This window comes from Pan troglodytes, chromosome 4 (genome assembly GCF_028858775.2).
Source record: "Pan troglodytes isolate AG18354 chromosome 4, NHGRI_mPanTro3-v2.0_pri, whole genome shotgun sequence".
In the NCBI taxonomy this organism is placed as follows: domain Eukaryota; kingdom Metazoa; phylum Chordata; class Mammalia; order Primates; family Hominidae; genus Pan; species Pan troglodytes.
The window spans coordinates 37,812,832-37,825,034 of NC_072402.2; the positions used below are offsets into that span (position 1 = coordinate 37,812,832).

The 12,203-nt window shown below is 38.3% G+C and overlaps 1 protein-coding gene across 7 annotated transcripts in view; it reads left to right on the forward strand.

Moving 5' to 3' along the window:
• The window catches only part of AP3B1 (adaptor related protein complex 3 subunit beta 1), a 291,912-nt gene that overhangs the window by 55,998 nt on the left and 223,711 nt on the right, over positions 1–12,203 (forward strand). For all 7 annotated transcript variants that reach the window (XM_063811141.1, XM_517689.8, XM_016953105.4 and 4 more), the window contains exon 4: positions 11,599–11,694. In XM_063811141.1, coding sequence (XP_063667211.1) covers positions 11,599–11,694 — 96 coding nt within the window. The remainder of the gene's footprint in view (positions 1–11,598; positions 11,695–12,203) is intronic.

The following is a 12,203-nucleotide window of genomic DNA, read 5'->3' on the forward strand; positions in this document are numbered from 1 at the left end:
GGAGTGCAGTGGTGTGATCTTGGCTCACTACAGCCTCGACCTCCTGGGCTCAAGCGATCCTCCCGCCTCAGCCCCACAAGTAGCTGGGACTACAGGCACTTACAACCATGCTTGGCTAGTTTTTTATATATTTTTTTGTAGAGACAGGGTTTCGCCATGTGGCCCAGGCTGGTCTTGAACTCCTGAGCTCAAGCAATCTACCTTCCTCAGCCTCCCAAAGTGCTAGGATTACGGGCGTGCCCAACCATGCCTGGCTATTTTTTTTTTTTTTCTGAGACAGGGTTCCTCTCTATCTCCCAGGCTGGAGTGCAGTGTCATGATCGTGGCTTACTGTAGCCTTGACCTCTTGGGTTTAGGTGATCCTCCTTCCTCAGCCTCCTGAGTGGCTGGGACTACAGGTGCATGCCACCATGTCCAGCTAATTTTCATATTTTGAGCAGAGACAGGGCTTCACCATGTTGCCCAGGCTGGTTTCGAACTCCCAGGCTCAAGCAATCTGCCAACCTTGGCCTCCCAAAGTGCTGGGATTATAGGCATGAGCCATCACGCCTGGGCTCATTCTGGAATGTTTTATTTTTCCCCTTAATTTAGTATTTTTTGCTTATTTTAAAAAGTACTCCTATTAGGCATAACTCTTTGGGTTTTCCTGATGAATTGACCTTTTTATTATTAAAAAATCCTTTGTTTTTGTTAATATGTTTTGTCTTAAAGCATATTTGATTTGTTATTAGTATTGCCACTCCAACCTTCTCATTTCTTTTTATTATCATTTTTATTCATTTGCTTTCAGCTTGTCTGTTTATATCTAGTGTGCACCTGTTGTTGACAGCGTATAGTTGCAGCTTTCCCTACATCCCGTGTGTCAATCTCTGCCTTTTAATTGGAGTGTCTATTTTGCTAACACTTAATATAATTATTGATCTGCTTAGATTTGAGTCTACTATTATTCTTTTTCTTTTCTCTTTGTCTCTTATTTTTGTCTTCTATTCTTCCTATTCCTTTTTTGGGTTAACTAGAAACATTTTAAAATTTCATTTTAGTTTTTTTCCAACTTGCATTTCTTGGCATATATGACAGTGGTCCCATATGATTATAATACTGTATTTTTACTGTACTTTTTCTATGTTTAGATACACAAATACTTACCATTGTGTGATAGTTATCTACAGGATTGAGTACAGTAACATGCTGTACAGATTTGTAGCCTAGGAGCAATAGGCTATATCAGTAGTCCCCAATGTTTTTGGCACCAGGGACCAGTACTGTGGAAGACAATTTTTCTCTGGACCCGGGGTGGGTAGGATGGCTTCAGGATGATTCAAAAGCATTACATTTATGGTACACTTTGTTTCTATTATTATTACATTGTAATATATGATGAAATAATTATATAACTCACCATAATGTAGACTCAGTGGGAGCCCTGAGCTTGTTTTCTTACAACTAGATGGTCCCATCTGGGGTGTGATGGGAGACAGTGACAGATCATCAGGCATTAGATTCTCATAAGGAGCACGCAGCCTAGATCCCTTTTGTGTGCAGTTTACAATAGGGTTTGTGCTCCTATGAGAATCTAATGCTGCTGTTGATCTGACAGTAGGCAGAGCTCAGGAGGTAATGCGAGCAATGAAGAGCAGCTGTAAATACAGATGAAGCTTCACTTGCTTGCCCACTGCTCACTGCCTGCTGTGTGGCCTGGTTCCAACCCCTGGGCTATGTCATATATCCTAGGTGTGTAGACCCCTGGTCTGTATCATATATCCTAGGTGTGTAGTAGGCTATACCATGTAGGTTTGTGTAAGTTGCACTCTGTGGTGTTTGCACAACAATGAAATTGTCCAATGACGCATTTCTCAGAACATTGTTAAGCAATGCATCACTGGATTATAGCATTTTAAGGATAGGTACTTTAAACCTACTTTTTTTTTGGAGACAGGGTCTCGCTGTGTTGTCCAGTTTGGAGTGCAGTGGCACGATCTTGGCTCATTACAACCTCTGCCTGCCGGGTTCAAGTGATTCTCCTGCCTCAGCCTCCCGAGCAGCTGGGATTACAGGCTTGTGTCACCATGCCCATCTAATTTATTTTTCGTATTTTTAGTAGAGCCGGGGTTTTGTCATGTTGCCCAGGCTGGTGTGGAACTCCTGAGCTCAAGTAATCTGCCCACCTTGGCCTCCCAAAGTGCTGGGATTATGGGTGTGAGCCACCATGTTCAGCCTAAACCTACTTTTAAAAAAAGATTTAATATTTTAAAGTATGCTTCTTGCTTTTTTTGGGGGGGGACTGTAGTGGCATGAACACAACACACTGTAGCCTTCACTTCCTGGGCTCAAGTGATCCTCCTGACTCAGCCTTCTGAGTAGCTGGGACCACAGGTGCGTGCCACTACTGGCTATTTAAAAAATATTTTGTAGAGACGAGGTCTCCATGTTGCCCAGGCTGGTGTTGAACTCTTGGGCTCAGGTGATCCTCCTGCCTTGGCCTCCCGAAGTGCTGGGATTATAGGCGTGAGCCACTGTGCCCAGCTCTTAATTTTTTTCATTAGATAGGAAGTGCATTCTGTATTTCAGATAGATGAATTTTTCTATCAAAATGAAATAGTTCTTATAAACTCAATTAGACTAAGTTGGATAAGCTAAAATCAAAACAGTTGTGTTCTTGTGGCCAGTTTATGAATTAGATTAAATTAGTACTGGATTTAAATGACTTGATAAACCATACTTTCTTTGTAGATTTCTTGAGTAAAATCAATTTTACTTATTATTAATTTAGTAGATATTTATTAAACACTATGTGCTTGTTATATATAATTCTGAATTGATAATTTTAAACTACTCTCCCTTTGACACCTTATGGCCATGATATCTGAGCTTCTAATTTGATACGTTTATTAGTTTTATGGCCTGTGGTATAAGAAAGTCCAAATATCTGAAAAAAATAAACATTTAACTTAGAAAAATTATGAGGCATAGGTGAAGCTTGTCTTAGTATTATCAGGAATAGAGTCTCTCAGTAGCAATAGGAATAATTGCTAACATTAAAAAAACCTGTCTGACCAAGGTTATTAGTGCCTTGCATAGATCTACTCCGTTTTATCCTCACAAATAACCCTGTGGGGCTGTTTCTGTCATTACTTGTATTTTATATATGAGGACAAGATGGCAGAAAGGTTAAATTAGCTGATCAAGGTCACACAGCCAGTGTGTAGCAGTCAGAATCCAAAGCTAGGTTGCTTGGCTTCAGAACCCATCTTAGCCCATTCAGTGCCATCTTTCCTGTTTGATGATTCCTCCCTCTGTTTTGTCTCTTAATATTATTGACTCCTTATCAACATCTGGCATTAGCCATCCTTTGGGAGGTACCTAGTATTGGCATATTTTTTTTTTATGTTTTAGTTATGGGTAGAAATGACCAAGTCCTTAGAAATTGGTGGTAAAGTAGCTAGTTCCCTGAGGACTTCTAGTTCTTGTTGTAAACAGAAAATTCCATACCAATTATTGTTCCTTCAGAAGTATTTTACTATTCAAATAGTTATCAGTAGGAGAACTTTTCCATTTGTTCATATTTTCCCTTTACAATTAGATTCTGGTAGCTGCCTAATGTCCTGTTACAAAAATGTCAATATAAACATAATTATTGGTCTATTTGTTTTGGATTTCTTTCGTTCTTTAAATACCTTGTTTATTTTATTTTTTTGAAACATGGTTAAGCCTTTAATGTTTTGGGAAAACTGACATACGTTTCTTAAAACTTATGTTCAGAAATGGAATGTTTCACTCCTCTCAAGTGCAAAATTTCATTTTTACAAGTACATGCTGCTTTAGACACACAGGTGAGCTGTACGTCATCTACCATTAAATGTCAAATGATACCAAAAGTGACCTAGTAAGCAATCAGTGGTTATAGTACAAAAATAATCAAAGGTTTAGTCAATAACTCATGAAGTTTGAGGTACTAGTATTGATAAGCTAATTAAACAGATCTGTCTGTGTTCTTCCAGCCTACTGGGGCTCTGCTATGATTAGCTTTACAGCAAGGAGTGTTATAACATTGAATGAAAGTAACCGATCAGAGAATGATGTAGTCACGGAGCTTTAACTACTCCCATTTCTGGTCACAGAATGGTTTCAGGGAAGGTAGGCTTTCTTTGCACACCTGCAGCCTGTCAGTGCATAGGCCTCTTGTGGTCAATATTGATTGATTCTTATAACAGAAGTAGAACAAATTTAGTGTTTTGCAACCTTCTGTGATTTAATATTGTTATGCTTTTTGCCATAACAGTCACAGAAATCCTTCTCCAATAGTGAGTAATTATTGCAATGCCTGCTAGCTCAGCTGTGGTTCTGAATGTTTCAGTGTTGCCAATATAAACTCTGTGATATATTCTAGAGTTCATAATCCAGTTTTAAAAGCTGGCTGTACTTGGTGAATAAAGGTATTGCTGAGAAATAAATTGTAAGGGGATAAGGGAGAACTGGACCCATTCTTTCTCAAAACTTTCCAGAGAACTGTAGAGTGAGATCTGAATATAATTAGTAAAGAGAAAGAATATTTTAAAAGAATATTTTAAAAAACCAAACCAGCTGTGTTGGTGTGCACCTAGAGTCCTAATTACCAGGGAGGCTGAGGCAGGAGTCTCTCTTGAGCCCAGGAGTTTGAGGCCAGCCTGGGCAACAGAGCGAGACCCTATCTCTCTTTAAACATACACCCACACCTCCACCCCCACTCACTGACACACACACACACACACACACACACACACCCACCCACCCCTCCCCACACACCCACATACACCAAAAAAACAACCAGACTAACAAGTTAAAGGCTTTGGAGGCAGTCTTTCCAAAACCTGTTGTTTTCTTCATAGTATGTTGGTGTCTTTCTAGACTTTGCTGTTCAATGAATTATACCCATTGGTGTGAGAAGTTAGATCCTAGATGTAGCACTCTAATGGGAAATGTCTTAATTTTTTTCAGTCTACAGTTGGTCTGGAATGTGATCCAGCTGATAAATATTGAGCTTTTACTATATGCCAAGCAATGTAATAAGTCCTTGTAATATACAGATGAATAAGAAATGGTTGTTGTACTAAATAGCCTCAAGTTCACTTCCAGGCAGATGGGATAAATTACTTAGTTAAATGCATATTATGTGTTGATTTGATATATTGAAACTGTCATTAATCAACTGCTGATATATTGATATATATTTGATATATTGACTGCTGTTAATCAGTCAACCACGTGTTAATTGCTTTCTACCATTGCTGTATTCTTAGGAACTTTAAATCTAGTCGAGGAAAAAGTCATCTATCCTCAAATAGTTAGAGAAGCGCTTCTAAAACTGATCTAATAATTTGAAAAACTTATATTTACACTTAAATATAATCTGAAACATTAAGTATAGTTTGAATCATTTGGTTTCCATCTTATACCTATATTTGTATTCTTGTGTAACATCACTTGGTTCCAAGTGATCATTTAAAGGAACATTGTTTCACAAATATGTGTATTTTGGGTTTGAAAAATTCTGAAGGTTGAGAAGCACTAATTTAAACCAAGAAAGTGTAAAGAGTCTAATCGTGAATATAGATGGAAAGTACATTGATAATAGAGATGGGGTTCTATGGAATGAAGTCATTACTACCTTTTACTACAGTTGTAAATTTCTTGTTGGATTTTTAATAATAATACTGCAATGATGTCATTTTCAAATGAGAAGATGTGCAATTGGGGTTAAAAAACAGTGATTTAAAGCATTCTTCTTTTATAAATGTATGTATTATAAGTAAAATATAAATTTTTCCTGCCTTAAAAGATAAGAGCCTCTATTAAGGACATTTTATTCTTAAATGGTTTAATTTATACTAGGTTTTCAGATGCTCTTAGGGGAAGAGTTGTCTCCTCTTTTGTTAGGGGTACCTTAATAGAAATATCTGCGGACTGCCATCATAGGCCACAACATGTAGTAGTTAGGAACATGCCCCTGTTTGCATCCTGATTCTGCACTTGCTAGCTCTGTGACTTTGGGCAAGTTATATAAACCTCTGAGCCTTACTTTCCTTATCTTTGAGAGGGAGATAATTGTACCTGGGATAGATATGAGAATTAAACGAGTAATATAATGTAGATGTAGGGCCTTACACATTTAAATTCTAGCTGGAAAGTTATAGCAGATTGAGGTGAAGAACAAAAGCTGTCGCAGGCAGTTTTCCTTTCATATTCTGTATTTCCTAATTAATTTTAATACTAGCCAGAACGACAAGGGTACTTTTAGAAAAGAAAGGCTGGGCTGGGCGTGGTGGCTCATGCCTGTAATCCCAGCACTTTGGGAGGCCGGGGTGGGTGGATCACCTGAGGTCAGGAGTTCAAGACCAGCCTGAACAATATGATGAAACCCCGTCTCTACTAAAAATAGAAAAATTAGCTGGGCGTGGTGGCATGCGCCTGTAATCCCAGCTACTCTGGAGGCTGAGACAGGACAATCGCTTGAACCCAGGAGGCGGAGGTTGCGGTGAGCTGAGATCATGCCATTGCACTCCAGCCTGGGCAACAAGAGCAAAACGCCGTCTCAAAAAAAAAAAAAAAAAAAAAAAGAAAAAAGAAAAACAAAGGCTGAGGAACTTCTCCAGATGAAAGAAGACCAAGGAGACATGAGAACTTAAATATGATGCATGATCCCAGATCAGGAAAAATACTATAAATATAGGATGTTATTGAGAATTTCTAAATATGGATTATTTATTAGATAATAAATAATGCACTGATGTTACATTTCCTGAATTTTATAATTGTAGTGTTAGCAATTGAAAAACATAGATGAAGGCGGCCCGGTGTGGTGGCTCACGCCAGTAATCCTAGCACTTTGGGAGGCCGAGGCGGGTGGATCACTTGAGGTCAGGAGTTCATGACTAGTCTGGCCAGCATGGCAAAACCCTGTCTCTACTAAAAATACAAAAATTAGCTGGGCGTGGTGGTGTGCACCTGTGGTCCCAGCTTTTCGGGAGGCTGAGGCAGGAAAATCATTTGAACCCAGGAGGCAGAGGCTACAGCGAGCCGAGATTGTGCCACTGCACTCCAGCCTGGGAGACAGAACAAGACTCTGTCTAAAAAAAAAAGAAAGAAAGAATAAAACATAAATGAAGCCTATATGAGGCTTCAGTGAACTAGTCTTGGAACTTTTCAGTAGGTTGTATTGAAGGATGATATCTGAAATAAGACAATTTATTGCTTACTATAGCAAGAGACAACTATGCTTTTTAGGCACAGCTTCTCTGGGCATAGAGATTGCTGATATTATTGTGGATTATTGGGAAGGGCAGTCTTCAGGGATTGATGGACTTTCAGGGTCCTAAATGGGTTGATATCATCTGTAGATGCGTGGTCATGTGGGTGAGACTGCTCTTGATTGATTGGCACTCAGAGGTGGGTGTATGGGAGTGCAATTGTTCCTGACTGGGTAACTTTCACAAGCAAGAGGCTGAGCAGGAAAACTTGTTCATTCAGGTGCCTTTTTATTGTTCTGTAGAACAGGTTTAAAACAGTTCTGGTGGCTACATGTTGCCAAGGCTTTAGAAAAACCTGTCTCTCCGAGGAATGTGGGAACTTAAAAACATTACCAATTTGAAATCTTTTTATAATTAAAGAATTTAAAGTATTATAAGAATCACAGCACTATTATTTTGTTTTGAGGGCCGTCTGGAAAGATGAGATTCACCCCTATCGTGAAATATCTTTATTGTTTTATCTGACCCCAAAGTAATTAATATTCCTTTAAAGATAATATAGAAAGATGTAAAGAGTGAAAGTCGCTGGTTAATACCATCACACAGAGATAGTTACTATTAACATTTTATTGTATAGATTTCTCAATTTTGTGCTTACTTGGCTTGAATCTTAGTTCTTCTATTTAATAGATATGGTACTTTAGTCAAGTTACTTACCCTGTCTGTGTTTCATTTTCTTATCTGTAAAGTAAGAATAAATACTTGTTTATTGAGTTGTGAGGATAAAATGAGTTAATTTACGTAAGACATTTAGAACAGTGTCTGACATGTAGTTAATGCTACCTATAAGGATTTGCTATTATTACCATATTATGTCCATTCTAAGACATATGTTTGCTATTTTAAAGTTTCTGCAGTTGGGATTTAACTTAACAACTGGTGGTGATTACGATGGGTAGTGTTTTCTGTTTGTTTGTTGTTGTTCTTTCCTTTGTGGTCCATAATATAATGGTATGTTTTACAATTGGTAGTCTATCTTAGATTGCATAAAATACAGTATGTGGGCATCTATTTTTTTTTATACAGAAGTGAGATCATACAATGCATACTCTTTTACACCTTTAAAAAATTTTAGGCCAGGTACGGTGGCTCACACCTATAATCCCAGCACTTTGGGAGGCCGAGGCGGGCGGATCACCTGAGGTCAGGAGTTCAAGACCAGCCTGGCCAACTTGGTGTGAGACCCCATCTCTACTAAGAATACAAAAGTTAGCTGGGCATGGTGGTGTGTGCCTGTAATCCCAGCTACTTGGGAAGCTGAGGCAGGAGAATCGCTTGAACCTGGGTGGCGGAGGTTGCAGTAAGTCGCGAGATCACCCCACTGCACTCCAGCCTTGGTGACAGAGTGAGACTTTGTCTTAAAAACAAAAAACAAACAAACAAAAAACCTTTTTCAAGGACATATTTTCTTTTCTTTCTTTTCTTTTTTTCAGATGGTGTCTTGCTTTGTCACCCAGGCTGGGGTGCAGTGGTGCGATTTTGGCTTGCTGCAACCTCTGCCTCCCGGGTTCCAGCGATTCTCCTGCCTCAGCCTTCCCAGTAGCTGGGATTACAGGCATGGGCCAATACACCTGGCTAATTTTTTTGTATTTTTAGTAGAGATGGAGTTTCACCATGTTGGCTGTACTGGTCTCCAACTCCAGACCTCAGTTGATCCGCCCGTCTCAGCCTCCCAAAGTGCTGGGATTACAGGTGTGAGCCACCATGCCTGGCCACAAGGACGTATTTTCAATGTCATACAGATTTATTTAATTTTGTATAGTGGCTGAATAGTATAGTGTTATATGGATGAACTGTCATTTGTTTACTGTTTATCTACTAGGACTCTTTATTGTTTAATTTTTGCTCTTGTGGAAGATTTTAATAAGTGGAACTTGGGGAAGTGGAACTTGGTGAAGCGGGATAACCTGGGATAACCTGAGTGGAGATTGAGATAAAGAGTGCAAGTTATATTTGGGGACTATTTCTGTTTGACTAGAAAAGGAAGTTTTGAACAGATTATAAACTGTATTGAGTACTAGGCTAAGAGCTTTAGATTTTGTTTTTAAGGTTTTGTGGAGCCATTCAACATTGAAGAGTAATTGGAAAAAAGTTTTTTCATTTCATTTATAACTCTGCCCATATAGTATAGATGAATGGATTGATATCAACTTAAAATGGTTGTGTTTAACATATTTATCAATGATGAAGATGTACACAGTTTGTTTGCTCATTAAGTTTTCATTTGTACTTATGAATTGAGAAATAGGTTGGATTATAAAATTATCACCTCAAATTATCTTAACAGGGTGCCAAGATGCGTTGAATCTAAATTGTTGACAATTTCTATAGATAAATGGAAGATTTTGCCTTTCATTTAAAATAATTTTTAAAAAATTCTGTGAGGACAGTTTGATTTTGATTTGGTCAGCAGTACATTTGGAAAAGGTGTATGGTTTTAATCAAGAATTAGTCATATCTGTGGAAGTACCTCATCTGGAGCAAGTTCTTATCTAGTTTGTTCTGTTTAGACTTTATTTGTAGTTCGTAGTGTCACGCTGAAAAAAATTGGAGTGAGTTTAGGAAGGAGCACACAGGATGGTAGGGGAACTAAAGCTGTTATGTTTCACAAGAAATTAGGGTACAAGGAAGGAAGGTCATGACAGTTGTCTCTAAAGTAGTCCAGATTGGTTAGTATGACTGGAAATATGATCCAGTATAGTACTGTTTTTATATTTCCAGCACCAATTCCAGCTATCTCCAACTTTTTTCCCTCATTTCCTGTGTTCTTTGAGTATGTAACTTTTTTTTTAAATTTTAAATTTTTAAAATTTTTGAGACAGAGTCTCTTTCCATTTGCCCAGGCTGGAGTGCAGTGGCACAATCCTGCCTCACTGCAGCTTCGACCTCCCAGGCTCAGGTGACTCTCCCATCTCAGCCTCCCAAGTAGCTGGGACTACAGGTGCATGCCACTGCGCCTGGCTAATTTTTTTTTTTTTTTTTTTACTAGAAATGGGATTTCACCATGTCGCCCAGGCTGGTCCTGAACTCCTGGACTCAGGCAATCTGCCTGCCTCAGCCTCCCAAAGTGCTGGGATTACAGGTGTGAGCCACTGTGCCTGGCTGAGTACATAACTTTTAGGTATATACTGTGCTGGTATCTTAGAAGGATAATCAGGAATGTGAAGATATTTGAGAAGGTAGATACAGGCTATAAATAGTGCTAGAAGGAAGCAATGGATAAATTTCAACTCAAATTCTAGTTTTTGTTTATTTTTCTGTTCATAATTTTGTTGTAAACTTAGTGATTAAATTGCCTTTAAAACTTGTTTTCAAGGCTGGGCACAATGGCTGATGCCTGTAACCCCTGTAGTTTGGGAGGCTGAGGTGGGAGGACCAGTTAAGCCCAGGAGTTTCAGACCAGCCTGGGTAGGCAACATAGGAAGACCCCGTCTCTATAAAATCCTAAAAAAAAGCCGGGTGTGGTGGTGCATACCTGTAGTTCCAGCCACTGGAGAGGCTGAGGTGGGAGGATGGCATGAGGCCAGGAGGTTGAGGCTGCAGTGAGCCGTGATTGTGCTCTTGCACTGCACCCTGTGCAACAAAGCAAGACTGTGTCTCAGAAAAAAAATCGAAAACCAAAAAAAAACTGTTTTCAGAACACACATCCAATCTTCTTGAATTTTTATTACGTTAAATTGGTATTCATAGTCACACATTATTCTTACTGGACTGAAAATATCATGTAATGCATGTTGAAATGTGAGTATTACCATAAAAATCAGAGTTAGGGCTCTGGACTCTTTTAACAGATGAGGAAACAAGTTCCCATAACATATAGTTAGTGGCCTGGGCCCAAATTCTTTCTCTTATTATTTTTTTAAAAAGGTAGGGTCTCTCTGTGTTGCCCAGGATAGCCTCTAACTCCTGGGCTCAAGTGATCCTCCTGCCTCAGCCTCCTGTGTAGCTGGGACTACAAGCACGCACACCATGCCTGGCTTCTTTCTTTTATTTTTATCCCTCATTTTGAAAATATTTTTACAATTTAGTTAATATTCTTATATGAGATCTGCTCAGGGATTTTTTTATTCCCTTCAAGAGGAAGGGGCACTTTGATAGGCTATTGCTATTGTGGACTGGACTATTAAAATGCTTACTTTAAAAGCTTTTTCTGTTGTACTTATTATCCCACAAAATATTATTTTTATTTTACAATTTAAGATGTGACCAGATTCAGTTATTTACTTGAGAAGAATTGAGCATGGATTTTGGTATAGCAAATACTGAGTTTTAAATTTTCACTCTGGCTATGAATAAATGATTTTTTTTTTAACAGATCAAGAAGTTGGTATATGTTTACCTGGTTCGATATGCTGAAGAACAGCAGGATCTTGCACTCCTGTCCATAAGCACTTTTCAGCGAGCTCTGAAGGTAAATAATGGAGTGAGTAGGCAAATAGCTACAAGGTTTCTGCAGAGTTGAAAGTGTGTCATTTAAAGAAGTGGAGCGATAATCCACTAAATAGCACAGTAGTGTCTTGAAAGAGTTAAAAGCCTCCTATAGTGCCTACTCAATACACTTAGAAAATAATTTATACAACCAACCGAAACCTTGCTGTATATGTTACAGCTTCTGTATGTTTGTTTATATTCAATATAATTATTTTCATGCTTCAAAGAGCTGTTTATCATTATACTAGTTGTTGAAAGTACGCAAAAGGGGTTATAAGACATTTTTAAACATGAAATTGATGACCTGCAGCATTTTATTATTATGAAAGTATAAAAACCCAGCATATTTAGTAATAAATGACCAACTAGAATTATAACTATTACTTTTCTTTAAAACATTATTAAAGAAGTAAACATTTATGTCTGTCTTTTTTTCCCATTCCCATATACTAATTGTTCATTTTAAATTAAGTAGCTTTCTTTTGCTAT